We start from the raw sequence: 16,533 nt of genomic DNA, 5'->3' as shown, positions 1-16,533 counted from the left end.
TGTGGCTATGCCCCAGCCCCAGAGATGGGTTCTGGCTTGACCCAGCAAGCTTGTTTCTGGCTTGTGTTTTCAACCTGTCACTTCCTCCTCCATGGTCAGGCTTCCCCTGCAAAACAGACTCCCTAAAACTCAAAACTTTAAGCAGAGCTTGTCTGTGAGGTCCCCAGGAAAGCACCCCAACATACACATGCATTTCAGAGCCCTTTGCAAAGCCAAATAGACCTGACCAAAATGATCCCAGATGTTCATAAGCTCTTGGCTAAGTCTTGGAGAACACAGACATTTTCCAGACACTACGACTGAAAGTGATTAAAGCATTTCAAGAAGTCATAAGAAAACTAAGATACATCTTGAGTCAGTTCTGCTCTGAACCCTTCCTGCAATCAAACAGGGCTCTAGTGAACAACATCCCAAAACATATATTTTGGGGAAGATGCACTTCACATACTCCTTGACCAAAAGGATTCATACTGGCATCAATCATTCCACTCTAAATCATGCTTTGGGAAATTTCCCAGGCATTCTGCCAAGGCAAGCATATTTCAGAGTATTAACAAAAAAGTAAAACTAGTTCTACAGAAAAATCTTACTTATCCCCACTATGGAAATCACTTCTGCTTGTCCAGACTTTCCCAGAGTCTCCAAAATTACTGCAGCAGTGCATCTCTGAACAGAGGCACTTCTGGAAAAAGCAGAGATTACTCTGCAGCACCTGATGAGAAGCAGCAACACAGCCCAACGAATCTGTGGTTATCAGTTTGTTCCTGCTCTAAGCAAAAGAGTCAGTACAAACCACAAAACCCCTGACATCTAAAATGTCATTGTCAGGGCAAGCCAAGCTGGGCTCTGACAGCAAATAACCTTTCAGGCATAAGCACTGTAACATCATCTCACCCAATTATAACATCATTTGTATGTCAGGTTCTGTTGTTCAGAGGACCCCAAGAGTCTCTTGTTGTGCCAATCCTTCAGTCTTCAAGAACATTTGCCAATTTCCAGTCCATAATTCAAAACCACAGATAAAATATTCCCCAAAGAGCAACGAGATGTACTATACAAAAATATGTATTTTCCAAAAGGCATCACACAAGAAAGACAGAGCCCATCAACACCACAAAGCAATTCTGTAAAACAGTACAGATCTTCTGATCAGCAAAGCCTCATGGGGCTCATTATAAAATCCTCTCCACACGCTGTGAAGATCCCTGGAAGTCTGTGTCTTGAATACCAGAACAGAGATAGTGCAATCACTGCGCCAATCTGACACAGAACCCACAACAGCTCAACACCTCAGACCTGTGTCAGGCAAACACACACCCACAGCCACATGCAGACAGCCTCAGCAGCGCTCATTCCAGGAATCACTTCAGAGGTCTGTGAGGACAGTGCCCACCCATGGCCCTGCTGACCACCTCCAGATCCCTGTCCTGCCTCTGCCACGACCTGCTCAGCTTTGTCTGACACTGACACACAGCACCAGCACTGCTGCCAGGTCGTGTGTGGGATTCTTGGGTGATTGATTACCCACATGCAGCCCTGGATCTCATGTGCCCTCCCTCATCTACAAGAGCCAATTTCAGTAATAAACATCAGTGAAATAATGGAATGTTATGTCACTATGCTTTGACAGCAAGAGCCAGATGAGGAGAACAGGATTAGACCATGGTCCTCACAATGTATTCCTAAAGTAATCCATAAGATCATATTCAGAAACTGAACAAAAATAAGGTACGGAGTTTAAATTTAAAATTAAATTTAAGAAAATTCAAGCTTATAGACAAAGGGAAACTTGCTGGAAGCAAACTGGTCTTCCCAGGTTCTTCCCTACCCCAAGTTTTTAGGAACACTGCTAAGTGCCTGGGTCGGTGGCCTGTGTGCAAAGGGGAAGGGTTACCTCTGTGGAGCAGCTGTCCCCGTCTGCCTGCTGCCAAAAGCCACCGCTTGGTCACCATGTCAGCACGGACAGCCAAGACCTGGAGCAATCTGCAGGAGGACAGAGAGCAAGTTTCCACGGCTGTGCTGAAGGCCAGATATTTATGCCGTTTGGAGCACTGGGCTGGGTCCAGCAGCAGCTCTGAAATTTAAACACACTCCCTCTTTCGCACCTGGGCCAGGGTGACTCCAGGGGGCCGCTGCCACAGGCAGCATCTGTCCTAAGACCAGGAGGTAGAGCAAACCGTGGGGTGTCCCAGCAGAGACAGCCCCATCCCCTCACCACAGATGTCACCTTTGCCTTAAGTCACCTGCAGCCAGAGGCTGATGACCCTGAGCTCTTATGACAATGCACAAAGTCGATGCTAGAAAAATGTCAATGGTGGCCACAAGGCTGCTTGTTTATTCAGCTTGCTGAATCTACCTTCAAGAGGCTGCCAGAAAGTTCCTGCAACTTTAATGAACTTCCTCTTGGGCGGCTGAAACTTAAGGATTCACCAGAGTTCATTCACTCTTAGTTTTCCTGATAACTTTGTCTTGTATGAATTTCAGGCTCAAAAGAGAAGGAAGAGAATAATGTCAGAAAAAAAACTGGCTTATGAGGCTTTGAACTAGAGGACTTAGAGAAAATATGTCCTATTTTTAGACAGTCATGCAGACTAAGTGGACTAAAACATTAAACAAAGATGTTGTGAACATGATGCTATTTGCACCCACATACCCTCCTTGACATTACCCAGGCTTAGCTGCTCCTCCCACTCTGACAGAAAAGCCCCATTTTGTATTGCTGCCCCAGACATGGGACAACTTGTGAGGCAGCTGAGGACCAGAAATAAACCAGCAACAAATCAGCAACAAACCAGTTTCACCAGTGCCTACCAGGCCAGACAGCTTGGCAGCAACCTGTGAGTGCTATGCTGCGAGTGAACCCCCAGTGCAGCACATCCTTCCAGGTCTGACATGGCAGTGGCAGCTGCTCAGGAGAGATGAAAAAAGAACATGAACCCCCTGCCTTAAAAGCTGAGGATCCCGGTGGCCTCAGTGTGGAGGGTGTTCCCTACAGGATCAAGGCACATCCAGAGGTGGTGACAAGTGTGAGATCCAAAAATACGACCAAAGTCCCCTGCACTGGAGCATCAATCACATCAGGATTTCCCAATCAGTGATGTCAAAGTCACATCTTCTTGAAGGCAGTGACTGCCCTTGTTTAGAGGTGGGGGCTGAGGACAGCCCAGAGCTCTGCCAAGTGTGGATCCAACACCAGCCTTTGTCTCAGTGGGGCCACAAAACCACCCTCAAGAGCTTCCCTTTCACAGCAGAGCAGGTTTCTGATCCCTTCTCCCCCAACATGGAAGATAGTTTTTCTAAACAATCCTGACAAAGTTTTGCTTTAATCTCTCTGACAAAGAACAATACTAAAGTCATTCCAGCCCCACTGGCACATCAGGAGGTGGCTTTCTCCACCTCCACCAGCAAAAAAGCTCATCACAATTCAGTAACACAGCATTAGCCTTGACACTGTCAACGAGGGCTGAATCACATGCAGGGAGTGCACAAATCACACCCTGAGCTCTCATTGCAAACCAGAGTGCTCTGCTGCTGCTGCCAAAGATCTGAGAATTGAAACTAAATGCCTGGCTCACCTTGTCCTGCTCACAGGTAAATGCCAGGACATGCCCATCACACCACACATAAAGCCAACACTTGCACCAGCTCAGCGGGGCATGGAGGGAACCTGCCAGCACATCCCACCTGGATACTTCCTCTGCTGTCCTGGCTGACACATGGCAAGTCATCAGGAAAACTCCCACCTCAGCCTGGAGCATGTTTGTACAGAAGATACTCTGCTGAAGGCAACAATGGAGTTGCATGGAGAGGGCAGGAAGAGAGGAGAGTAGAGCAGAAACAAGAAACTGGACATGGGCTGCCTCAACCCACAGGTTGAGAGAGACCACAGGTTTTGGAGACCAACAGCACAACCAGCCCTGGGACTCTGATTCATGGGGCAGACCCTTCTGCAGCACCATGATGGGCACTGTCCGGATCCTACAGCACATCTGATTCCTTCCCACAAGCATGTCCTTCATCTGAGATCTCAGGGAAGGAGGGAGTGGAATGGGCAGATATGCGGGATGAGAAAGGACTCTCAGATCCTTCCTCCGGGAGCAGCCCCTCACCGGATCCTCTGGTCAAGGTCCATCCTGACCCTCTCGCTTCTCCTCCTTCCAGCCCCAGACTCCTACAGTGCCTGGTACCCTCAATCCCCAGGCCAATTCCCCCTCCACCACCCCACCCTGGCACAGAAGAAAGGCACACTGTCCCCCTGAGCCTCCTCCCGTGTGCGCCATGTCCCGTCCTCAGTCTCCCCGAATTCCCAAAAGGAACTACAGTGTAAAGTCACTGATGCCCCTCACGCCCCAGCTCTTCACACCCATGTCCCCTTTGCACCAACCCTTGTCCCTCACACGCCCTGTCTCAACCCTGTCACACCCCAAGCCCCTAACAGCCCCTCTCCCTCGCACTCCCCGTCCCCCACATGCCCTGCCCCTCACGCCCCCCGTCCCCCACGCTCTCCCCGGCCCCGCTCACCTCGCGCGCAGCCCCACTCTTGCCGCCGCCCCCCCACCCCCCCCGTCACCCCCGGCCCCGCGCGTCACCGCGCACGCCCTGACGCCACCGCACCCCGCGCGCGCGCGCGGCCAATCACCGCCTCCGCCGGGGGGGGGCCTCGCGCCCGCGTCACCACGGCAACGGCCCCGCCCCTCCACGCCGTACCGCCCCCTGCCGGGAGCCGCCCGCACTGCACCCCGCTCCGGGAGCGGGGCCTCAGGGGAAGTGTAGGCGCTGCCTGCGCTGTACTCTGGGGGCGGAGTGTTCCTGGGCGGGGCCCCATTAGGGGCGGGGCGTCCTGAGGGCGGTGCAATACGGCGGCGGCGTCGGGCCAGCAGAGTTGCTTCCGCGCCCGAGGAGCCCGAGCAGCGCCAGTGACCCCCTTCGCCCTCAGCAGTTCGCAGCGCGGCCCCCTCGCGCCTCGATAGAAAACAATTGGCCAGGCTCGGGGCAGAGCTGGGAAGGGCTCAGTCTGCCCAGAAAACCCGTGCAGTGTGGCGGGATGCTGTGTCTAAGTGGCCTGGTTGGCAGGGTGCGGAGCAGGCAGGGAGCCCACAAGGGACGGCTCAGGGCCACCCCGCTGTGTTCCAGCGCAGAGGGAAGGGGGAGAGGCGGTGCATTTGACCCGCGGCCCCTGCGCTGCCCGTGCCCCCGCTGTGCGTCAGCAGGGCCGCGTGGGAGCGGGCCAGGGCCGCCCCGCAGCCCGGGCACACCGAGCGCTTTGTACCGGGCCCTTCGGCCACGGTGGAAAAAAACGGAGAGGGAGAAACACTGTGAGACCGAGGGCAGCGCCGTCTCATAATCTCCCTAACGAACTCGGCTCACCTCTGAGCAACGGAGCAAAGAAGGAGTTGGTGCCGAGCTTGCTCCCAGGGCCTGTTCCGGAGGTGACCCTGGCTCTATGTCCCAGACTATGAACACCCCAAAGGCACCACTGGGCCTTCTTTGTTTTGTTCTGTGCCCTTCCTGGCCCTCCACACATCAACCCAAAATCTGCTGGTGGGGCCACTTTCCACAAGTTGTGGCTGATTCCTTTCAAAGGAATCAGCTCATGCAGGGGGAATCCAAACCCTGCACTGCCAAGGAAAGAGGGCTGGTGCCTGCAGAGCCACTAGTGTGTGGGGCAGGAGGTCTGGGGCCAGTGGCTCCGAAAGCTTTATTGTTAGTTCTGCTAACCAAATGACTCCAGGACTAATGATCACTGCCAGGGAACACAGTGGTTAGGGACACCTGGCATGGTGTGGGGGTGACAAGAAGGCCCCACACCCTGCAGCACAGTGAGTGATGCAGAAGGGCTGTTGTAGAAACCAAGAGGGAACTGCAGCCTTAGGCCACAGGGTCCTGACCCATCAGCAGCTCTTTTTTAGTACAGGATGTAAAACAGAGTACAAGGAATTGAGTCCAGCAGTCCAGAGGAGAAGGTCCCACTGCCCTCTCCCCACCACTGGGCTGCCTGAGCCTCCTGGCACATGGTGGCTGTAGCCCTTTACTGATGGAAATGGGAGCACCTCTGCCTTATGCAGTCCCCTGTAGGCTCTGTGCTGGTTCCCACTTTAGTTCCATCCAGAGATCACCACACTGACCATCCACTTGGAGGGAAAAGCTGAGCCCTACTTTTCCCAGCTGGGCTCTGCCATCCTGGTGGGCTAATTGGTGGGCTCTGTGGCCATGGTGTCCGCATCTGGAGATGGAAACACGCTGCTGTTCCCACCGTTGCTCACGTTTTCCGTGCTGTTTTCCCTCGTGGGGTCACTCCCTTTATCCTCCAGCCTCTGCTTGAGTTTGAGGGAAGAATCTCTCCGTGACAGAAGGGGCTGGTAGCCAGCAAAGACTCCTCCACTCACATTTGTTCGCTTGTCTGGGGGTGGACAGAAAAAGAGAGTTGTTTACCTGGGGCCCAAACTGAGTGTTTGGCTCAGAAAAAAGTTAGTGAAGTCCCTCCTCGCAGGAGGCACTGTGGTATCTTCTCTGAGAGTCCTTCCAGCCACCAGATGCCCCCAGAACGGGGAAGATGGGTGGGGGTCTGGGCTCATGCCCCAGCATGGCTGTGCTCAGGAGGTCCAAGGAAGGGTGGTCAGCTGGTCTCCTACCTCCTGGCCCAATGGGGTGCATCAGTCGGTTCATCTGGACATTCCAGTGCTTAACGTTGGTGCTGGCCTGTCGCAGCTTCCGCTGGGCCGCCTGGCAGGAGATGGAGGAAAGGGGTGAGCTGCTGCCCCACTGCCCCTGATCCTGGACCGTGGGCACAGGTTTCCCCTCCCTGAGTAAGCCTGGATTGGAGGTTCCCTCTGGGCTGGAGACCCAGTTCACCCTCCTCTAGACCTTTTGCTCCCCCTCCAACCCTCCCCCCTCACACACTCGAACTGTCAGCATCGCTTTGGACACCAGAGCTTTGTCCTCAGGGTAGGACTTGCCTGTCCTTTCTCAGCCACTGCATCACACCGTGCCTACACATGGCACAGCTCAGAAATTGTCCCATGGCAATTCCAGCTTGGTCCTCTCCAAAATGGAGGTGACTCTGGGAGGGTGGAAAGTCCCCTGGGTTCACCATGTGAAGAGATGTGGCACGGATGTTATGCTCACCATGACATCTTGGTCCACCCGCTGCCTGTTCACTCTCACTTCTTCCAGCTGCTTCTGCGCCTCTTCCAGGCACTTGTTCTTGTTCTCCATCTCCTGCTTGAGCACTTGCTTCTCCCTCTGAGTTTTGATGATATATTCTTCTTGCTCCTCCTTCAGCTTCATCAGCTGTTTCAGCTTCTCCTCTTCTTCAGCCAGTAGCCTGACAATGAAGAGAAAGAGGTGAGGATGTCCCTCTGCCACTCCTTCCACCAGCTTTCCCTGTCCCAGCCTGCATATTGGGAAGTCACCAGCACATCCCAGTACCTGAGAGCACTGAGCTTCCCTGAGGAACACATCCCCATGCCCAGCTGCTGCCCTGAGAGGCGGGTTGCACAAGGAGGGGGAGGGATGCCCTAGTCCTACCTGGCCTGCGCATATCTCACAGCCTCCTCATCCTGCCGTGCTTTCACCTCCTGCTGCAGGGCTTCCTGGAGCCTCTCCTGCATGTCCTCCAGCTCCAGGATGCGCTTGCGCTGCCGCTCTGCCTCTGCCTCCTTCAGGACCATCTCTGCCTGCATGGAGGCACGAGCCTGCGGCAGGGACAGGAGCCATCAGTTGGCCAGGCCACCATCAGTGTCCCCAGAACCCACTTAGGGTGGAGGGGGCCAGAGCAGGAGCAGCCCATGGTGACAGGTCCAAAGCAAAGCTGTTTCCCTGCTCAGGAGACAGACTGTGTCATTTGGAGCCAGTGCTGAGGTCAGAAATGGGCTCCCTGGCAGCCCAGCACCAGCACTTGCCTCTCACTGTCCCCAGCTAAAGCCCCTTGAGGCAGGTTGTCCTCATCTCCTGCTCAAAGGGATCTCAGGCACGAAAGAGCCCAGAGGTGATGGGTGGCAGCAGCACTGTACATCCAAACCCCTGGACTGCCCCGGGCAGGGGAAGGAGAAAGAAGCACCCACCCTGTGAGCACCACAGCTCATGTGGGATGCACCCACCTGCTCAGCCTCCTGCAGCTGGATCTCCAGGGTTCTCTGCATCTCCTCGTGCTGCTTCCTCCGCCGCTGCTCCTCCTCCTGCAGCAGGATCTCTGCTTGCCTCTGGGCCTCCTTGAGCAGCTCCAGCTCCTGCAGCTTCCTCTCCTTTTCCTCCTGCAGCTGCTTGAGCCGTTGCGTCTCCTCCTCCTTGGCTGCCTTGCGCTGCTCCCGCTGCTCCCGCTGCTCCCGTCGCTTCTGCTTCAGATCCTTGTGCAGGGACTTCTTTCCCTCCGCCTGCAGCCGAATGGCGGTCTGGATGGCTGGAGAGGGACAGCACGGTCAGTGGGGACATGCAGGGGGCATGGGGAAGGGGTGCGGGGTGGGCACGGACCGAGTGTCCACTCCTGGCGCTGCCGGGTGTCTGAGGCGCTCATCTCGTAGGTGCGGGACGAGGTCTTCACACAGAACATGCATCTCTTCCCATCCCTGTCTGGCAACACCTGCAGGGAGAGGACCCAGCACAGCATTACCCACTGTATCCCACCTTATCCCCCCATCTTCAGCCACAGGACTGGCTCTCCCATGCTCATGGATGTGAAATTGCGTGTTCTTGGGTCTTCCCTTCCAGGGATCTGAAGGGTCTGCTATTCCCAAGCTGAGTGTGGTTCAGGCTGTACCTCCACGCAGCAGTGCTTGTCCAATGCGATGCTCCCCTTCTTCTCCTTTCGTTCCTCACTCATGTAGTAGGACAGGACACTGGGCTTAAGCATGAACCACCGCTCTGACCAGTTCCTCCTCAGCTGGCCCTTTTTCCAGAGGTAGCCCTGTGCCCAAGAGACAGAGATCAGAACGGGGTGGGAGCAGGATGAATCTTGAGCCACAGAACATGTGGGCTCCTTGCCTGTTTGAGCACATTCTCGATGACCTCCTGGTACACCTCCTCCACAGCCATGCTGATGGCCTCCTGCTCGATGCCTCTCAGGAACCGGCCCGAGTTCACCATGTCGAGGAACTGCCAGACCGTGAGGCCACCCTGGCCCTGTGGCTCCTGGGACAGGTAATCATCCAGCTCGCAGGAGTTCAGCTCCACGTTCATGGCTGTGCAGATCTTCTTCAACAGGTACTCCACCTGTGGGGACGGAGACAGTGACAGGAAGAAGCCAGAGCTGTCACCCCATCAACTCGTTTTGGAGAGCCCAAGGCTGCATCTCTCTCCAGCCTGGAGATGCAGGACCTTGGTGCCAGAGGGATCACCCTTTGTGATGGTTGAGGCATTCCAGGCAGCAGGCTGGCTCAGGAGACTGGAACTGGGTTAGTGTTTGACCTCTAGTGGAAGGTTTTCCCTTTTAACCCCAAGGCTGGGATATTTTGGCTGGTTTGTCTGCAGAGTAAGAAAACTCTGTAGCAGTCAAGAGCCTGAGGGAGTACAGGCTGAGCCCTAGTACACTGCTGAACGCCATTCAGGACTGATGTCTCAAAGCCACAGGGAGCTCAGCACCACTGCTTTCCAAAACTCACTAGGGAGGAGCAGGGGCACAGGTCCTTATGGAGATGAGCATAATTTTAAAACTGCAAATAAAAAGAGTCAAGGTGGTTGACATGATGTAGGGAAGACTTACTCCATCTCAAGTTTTGCTGCCAGCTTTCCTCTGCCCACAGTCTGGGGACTGAGACCAATGAGTGACTGCATGGAGCCACGTAGGAAGGTGACACACAGCAGGGTCCCCACACCCAGCTGGATTTTTTATGTCATTTAATTGTGAGAAGGGCACAAATTGAATGCAGTTGCTCAGGATGATTCAGTTTTTCATGGTCTGGGGAACAGGAAACACCTCTCCCAGGGCACAGGAAGTGCGGTCGCCCTCCTACGTCTGTGCAGCATGGTGCTTCTTGCCTTTTTTCTCTTTTTTTTTTTTTTTTTTTTTTTTTTTTTGACATTTCTGCTGATCTCAGGAGGCAGATGGGGTACAAGGCAACAGCAGCCATTTGCCCAGCCAAGTTCCTTCTGCTGAGGCCACTCTTGGCTTCTGCACTTGTGCATTCTCCCCAGATCTCCCCCCCTTCTCATGGGGGTTTAATCTGACCCCAGAGAAAGGGAGAACCTTACCCCATAAATGCTGTGGAATTTGGAGATTACTACCAAAGGCTTTTCTTTGGCTGGCACCTCACCCTTAACACTCTTCATGCTGGGCAGGGGCTGAGCACTGGGTGGCAGTGGCCACAGAGAGGGACAGCCAGGTCTGTTCTGCCACTGCCCTCTAGGCAGGAGAAGCAGCAGCACTTTGGAGGGGCTCTCCCCTCTAAACTCCTCCTCTTGGGGTGGGGGTGGCTGTGGGTACAGTAGGGATGTCCAGGGCAAACAGCCCCCTTGTCCCACCCCCAGCCTCCTCTCTCTCATCCCCTGGAACACCACATCTTGCAGGATACAGTGGGACATGCCAGGAAGTGATAATGGGATATGTCACCCACAAATGGGGCTTTGCCAGCACATGGAGCCCTGGGAGGACAGAGATGGAGGGAAAGCCAGGTCCTACCTCATCTGGCACCATGACAAGGGGGTATTTGTCTTCAGACAGAAAGTTGAAGAGACACCAGAGCTTGAAAGCATCCTGGTGGGATACAACACTATTCCCATTCCGGTCAGGTTTGTAGTTCTTCTTCGCTGTCAGGGTCCAGCAGAGCTCATCAAAGTTTTCTTTGACAAAAGCACCTTCCTCCACCTGCAGGCAGGAGTCAGGGGGTGAGTGGGGAGCTGAAGAGCTATGGAGGGAAGTTCTGGGGGATAAAGTGCTGGAGAGAAGTAGTCCTCACTCCTAGAATCTGTCGAGTGAGAAGCATGGGGTGATTGGCAGCACCAGTAGGAACCCTGGGGTGCAGCACAGGCAGGATGATGTGGAATTCTCCAAGCTCACCTCCCCAGTGCCTCCATGGTTTGGAGTTTCTTGTTATCCCATTCAAGCACAAAGAGGGACTGAGGAGTGAAGTGTTGGCATGAGAGCAGCCAGAAGGAATGGTGCCTCCACCAGCCTCATCCCTGCTGCTGTTCTTTAATTGTGTCTGGGCACTGTGAGCTGCCCCAGGCAGCACATTTGGTGCAGATGGATGAACTGTGATGGGGATCAGAGGAGCTCTGGCTGTCCCTGGGTGCCCTATCCCAGCTGTGTGAGGCATGCATCACCAGCACAGGAGCAAACTTTGGCCTATAGCAGCAAAGCTGGAGGAAAACCTTCAGGTGGCAAAAGCTAAAAGCTTCTCTTACTAGGAAAACCCACTTCCCCTTTTCAGGCTGCCTCTGGGATTCTATTAGCCATGGTGAAATCAGAAGAGGTGGGTTTAAAGATCATCTCCCAGAGAACCACGTGGGCAACTGGAAGGATTTTGGCCACTCTGTGATGGGGAGATGGGGCTGGACAGACTTTGGGCAGCTCCTGCTCTGAGCTGAGGGAGCTGGGGAAGGCTTTGCCCTTGCTTGCCCTGCAGCCAAGATCAGCATTGCTGGACCAGGCTGGGCAGCTGCTGCCCAGCTCTAGGCAAGGCAAAGATGGGCACAAGGATGGGGACTGGCACATGGACAAGAATACCGGGGAGCAAAGGGTTACTGCACCCAGTTCTGGCCTCTTTCTGTGAGCACACAGTGGAAGAAAGCTGTCAGTCATTGTTCCTGCCTCACATGTCTGGAGGAAACAGCACCCACAGACCAACCTCTGGTCGTCCCAGACAAAGGTGTCTTTGAACTGCAGAAGAAAGGGAGAAAGCCCCTGCCCACCCCAACTCTGCTCCTGCTTGCACCTCATCCTTCTCCCTCTCCTCATTTCCAAATGAGGTTACACCTCAAATTTGAGCATGGCTGGAGAGGATAAAAGGGGCTGATTCCTCTCTCTGAGCCTTTCAGGAAATGTGGGCAGAGATGCTGCTCCATCCAGAGTCGTGATGTAAAGAGATGACTTCATCCTTGCCAGGGAGATGCTGACTATTAAACATTTCTCACTCATTTTGGCATTCACCTGAGCAGTCCCCATCTCTCTGCACCCTCTTTCCACCCACCAAGGCATGTGATTTCCAAGGGCTAAGGGGAGCTCCCAGGAACCTCATTGTCCTCACATGAGGAATAACAGGTCTGGGGGATGACCAAGGAACTCACCTTGTCCAGGATGTACTTGTTGAGGTAGGGCATGTAGCCCTGGCTGGACACTGGCCCATCATCGTCATCGCGGAAATGCTCTTCCAGTGCCACAGGGTCGTGGGGGATGCACAGCACTGTGTACAGGTTGTGAGACAGCACCTGGCCAAAGACAAGGGGTGCTGAGAAGGTGAACAACCTCCAGCCCTGCTCCAGCACATCCCCGAGGTGTCACCCCCTCACTCACCCCCCTGGGGACTGTGCCCTGCATGGCATCACCTCCCGGCAGTCACAGCATTGATTCAAGGTTTAGGTTTGGCATAATTTCCAAATGTAAACCTCAGAGAATCATTTAGAAACAGGCAAAAATTGAGGATTTTTCCACATTAGTTTCTTTTCTTGGCACATGAGGAACTTATTTCTTGAAATAAGTTTCGAAGCTCTCAGGGCAAACAGGACTCGCTCTAAGAAAAGCTAATAAGCCACCCCAAGCTATGCAGTTGGCACAACCAGCAGCCACTGCTGGGGGCACAGAAAGATGGAAACATGAAAATAGGAAAAACTGGTGAGAAACTAAGCAGAGGTTTTGTCTGGAATAGAAGAAGACAACGGAGATCTGAAGATGCACCTTCCCCAGAAATACTCAGCAAGACTCACCAACAGCCTGTTTTGTTCAAATCCCCCCAAATAAAGCATGTTCACAAGCTCATGTATTTCCCATGTGCTGGAAAGCCTGGAGCAAGACTGCCCATGAGCACCACCAGCATCTCTAGCTTGTGATGCTGGGCAGGTGGTGGGTGCTCTCTTTGCCTTTACATCCCTGAAGCAGGAGATGGTTAAATGAGTGTCCCAGACTGACACCTCCCCACTGCATGGATCTGCCAATGCAGCTTGCCAAGGGTTCAAGAGAGGGGCTGGAGGAGATGGAACAGCATCCTTACTCTATGCAGGGCTGGAAATTTTCTCCCAGCAGAAGAAGAGATGCCTGAGGCCATGATAGCTGCTGCAGCTGGAGACAGATCTTGTTCAACCAGATTTTCGTTCTCTTTTCCACCCTCTGGACCAATGGGATCAGCAGGACTCCACCCTGTGCTCACACAACAGGGCTGTAGCCTGGAGCACTGCTGCTATGGCTGTGCCTTTTGGGGCACAGTGCAGCCCCAGGGTCCACACAGTGGTGGAAAGGCCTGGGAATCTCATGGACATCCTCCAGGATTGTTACCTCCAGGTAACAAATCCATCAGGATGAATTCAAAGTTTGGGGAGCATTCTGTGTTTCTGACGTGGACCCTCATCTCCATCCTTTGCTCCTCCTCCCAGAGCACCCCTAAAAAGCCCGGTGACACCCTGAGCTCCTCCATCCATCCTGACATCCTGTGACCCAAAGTCCCTCCTCTCGCAGGGCTGTCACTGACAAACGGGGAGGAAAGCCCTGGCCTGGTCAACATGGTGGCATGACTGGAGATAAGAGAGGTGAGAAACCCTTGCAGGCTCTGAAACAGTGACAGGAGAAGAATAACAGCAGGGGAAAGGGATGCTACAAAAGCAGTTTGCTGGTACAACCTTTACCCTGTGGCATGCAGGGGATGGCCAGGGGGTCAGGGGTCTGCCTGACGCCTCCTAGTGCCCTTGATTCCTCTGAGCACCAGCCTTGTTTCTGTTCTCCACCCTCTCCCTGTCGCTGTCACACCCATCACCAAGAGCAGCCCCAAAAGCACCAGGGCAGTTCTTGGTATTTCCAGCCAGGCATGGCCACACTGATGGACCACACCCCGTCCTGTATCCACAGCCCTTCCAGCCCGGCCGGGGAGGGGGATGCAATGGCACTGAGAGCACAAACGCTTCCCAAGAACAGGGCTGGTGGTGTGCCTGTGCTGGGAGCAAAACTACCCGGCCTTGCTGGGCGTGCAGCACCCGACCGCAAGCTGTCCTTCCTTCCTGTGCACACACACGCACCTACACTCACAGCAGCATCTGCACATGCCTGCCTGCGCAGAAGTGGCTGCAAGGAGCCCAACGGCTTCCCACAGCTGCACCTTTCATGCTGGAAACCCTGACATGTTCACAGCAACTGCCTGGAGTGTGGCTGGAGCTCAGCCGCCGGCTTCTGCTCTGCCAGGATGCTCCCACCCAGCTCTGAGGCTGGTTCTGTCCTGTAGGTGCAAACCTGGTGTCTCTCCCACCCCTGTTCAAGACCCTTCGTGCAGCAACACGCCCGGGTGAGGAAGCAGAGCACAGCCTGGCTCAGGGCTCAGCAACCCTGGAGGAGTTTGGAGAGGGCTCAGTGGCTTTAACACTTTATTGCTCAGAGCTGCAGGACCCTGGATTCCTTCCTCACTGAACCGCGGCTGTCCTGTGTAGGCTGGGGCAAACTCGAGTGTTTTTGGGGGTGGAAACAAGCTCTCCCTGGCCTTGAGACAGTGGGAAAGTCATCCAGAGCTGAGCTTTCCTGTTCAATGACCTGCCGCCCACCCATCCTGTCACTGAAGGTGCGTAGGAGAAAATCCTTTCCCCTCTGGAGCATCCCTCTGGACAAAGTCACATCCCCAGCATCACCACAGCCCCTACACCACAGTTTGCAGGCTCTACACGAACTATCCATGAAACTGCCATTAAAATCAGAGTCTCTGTGCCTTCAGCATTGTCACTGGTGATAAAGATCTCACAGGACAAGCACTGCTGGTGCTTTTGGGTCCATCCCACGCCTGGGCCAGGCTCTGGACCCAGAGCAGTGGTGCAGGGGATGCTGTGAAGGGAGCACAGCAAGCCCCTCTTAAAGATTAGCAAACCGAATTAAGCTCTGGCCTACTTTAGGATTTTCCCTTAATTCCTTCAGCTATTTCTACAGTTTTAGCAGGTGAGTGTGGCTCGCAGGGTACATGCCATGAGTTTGAGAGGCAGCTGAAGGCTCACAGCTGCAAAGGCTGAGCAGGAAGGATCTGCCTCCTGCTGCTACTCCTCCAGATCCCCTCAAATAAAACTCTTAATTCTGGGGCAAAACACGCCCCTCCCAAAGTCCAGCACCTTCCCTGCAGTGTGTCTTAGGGAAGCCCTATAAAATAGAGGGAATAGAGGAAAAGTGGGTCTTTTTGCAGTGGTTCAAAGCTGGTTTTGCAGACCAGCAGCAGCTTCCAAGTCCTGACGCAATGCCTCCCTGTGCTCAGCATGTTCCTGCTCAGGTCTCTCCTCTCATCTCAGACCCTGGTACCAACCAGTATTTCCAACCCCAGTGCCAGCCTAAGAACCAAAACAGACCAAAAAACCACATTCCCACCATGTGCAAAGTTTAAAAAATCAATTATTCTCAGAACCAAGGGGTTCCCTGGTGAGTTTCAGCAATCCTGGCCCGGGGGCAGACAAAAAGGTTTTTAAAGCTATGATGGGTTTGATGAAGGGCTCAGGGCATGAGCCCTCTGAAAGCTGCTAAGGCTAGGGAGAGGGGAAAGTGGAGAGTTCTTTAAAGTGCTGTGCTATTTCTGGCCACACCACTGAGGAGTTTTTGTTTAAAAACAACCTGTCCCTACCTCCCAACCTACTGGCTCAGCAAGGAGAAACACAGATGCTCAGGCAAGCAAGAAAATGTAAACAGAGTTTGGGCTCTTAGTTTGCCATAAAAGCACAAGAAACCGATAACTAAATTTAGATTTCTTATCATTTTCACCTAGAAAACACATTTCAGCATGAATTCCCTCCCACCCCTTTTTTTAAAGGAAGATGCCACCGAGCCTAAGAACTTCACCAGAACTAACGTGGAGGCAACAACAAGATCTTATTGATCTTAATATTTAACAATTTCTCCAAGGGGATGTAAATACAATTTCATCCGGCGGGGATGTAAAGCAGCCCCGGACTCGCTCCGCCGCCCGCTGCCCGCCCTCCATCCGTGCGAGCTCCCCGGGGACTCACTTTGAGCTGGGATTTGGAGACCTTGCCGCTCTTCTCCACGTCCAGGGCGGTGAAGGCGTACCAGATGGACTTGAGCAGCTCGGCTCGCAGGTCCATGGCTGGCGGCGGCGGCGGCGGCTCTGCCGAGCCCGCGGATCCGGTTCCTGGAGCCGCCCGGGCGGGCGGGACGCGGGGCGGGAGCGCCGCCTGCTCGGGGCGCCCCGGGAACCCCTCGGGCTCCGTCTCCGCTCCCCGCACGGCCGGGGCTCATCGAGCCTCTGCTGACCTCGGCACAGAGATCACAACGTCCGTTGTAATTTGCGTTTTGGGGAGAGAAATCCCCGCTGTGGCTCAAGCAGCAGCTTCCCCTCGCAGCGGGAGCGCTGCCTTTGGAAGGGATCGTACTAGGCGAGCAGAGACTCAGCCTGTGGCATCGTCTTGGGCTGTGCC

The 16,533-nt window shown here is 54.3% G+C and overlaps 1 protein-coding gene and 1 long non-coding RNA gene across 2 annotated transcripts; one reads left to right on the top strand and one right to left on the bottom strand.

Moving 5' to 3' along the window:
* The first annotated feature begins 4,708 nt into the window (after positions 1-4,708).
* LOC147649416 (uncharacterized) lies at positions 4,709-9,676 on the top strand. The gene is made up of 2 exons (XR_015279060.1): positions 4,709-8,416; positions 9,027-9,676. It is a non-coding gene; the product is annotated as an uncharacterized LOC147649416 (long non-coding RNA).
* DEF6 (DEF6 guanine nucleotide exchange factor) lies at positions 5,674-16,300 on the bottom strand. The gene is made up of 11 exons (XM_023945792.2): positions 16,105-16,300; positions 12,220-12,360; positions 10,613-10,798; positions 8,980-9,207; positions 8,756-8,902; positions 8,470-8,578; positions 8,100-8,398; positions 7,528-7,694; positions 7,126-7,324; positions 6,633-6,723; positions 5,674-6,400 (listed from the first exon to the last, which is right to left on the bottom strand). Exons 1-11 carry the CDS (start codon positions 16,198-16,200, stop codon positions 6,189-6,191), a joined length of 1,875 nt encoding a protein of 624 aa, XP_023801560.1. The 5' UTR covers positions 16,201-16,300; the 3' UTR covers positions 5,674-6,188.
* Positions 16,301-16,533: the final 233 nt, after the last annotated feature.

Source organism: Cyanistes caeruleus, chromosome 24 (assembly GCF_971803275.1).
Source record: "Cyanistes caeruleus chromosome 24, bCyaCae1.hap1.1, whole genome shotgun sequence".
Taxonomy (NCBI): domain Eukaryota; kingdom Metazoa; phylum Chordata; class Aves; order Passeriformes; family Paridae; genus Cyanistes; species Cyanistes caeruleus.
This window is presented reverse-complemented; position numbering and strand designations above follow the sequence as displayed.

Coding starts and splice junctions, on each gene's coding strand:
- DEF6 (XM_023945792.2), bottom strand. CDS start 16,200: ATGGACCTGCGAGCCGAGCTGCTCAAGTCCATCTGGTACGCCTTCACC. Junction 10,799..12,219: donor ACAAGTACATCCTGGACAAG/GTGAGTTCCTTG, acceptor TCCTGCCTGCAG/GTGGAGGAAGGTGCTTTTGT. Junction 7,695..8,099: donor AGCTGCAGGAGGCTGAGCAG/GTGGGTGCATCC, acceptor TCCCTGCCGCAG/GCTCGTGCCTCCATGCAGGC.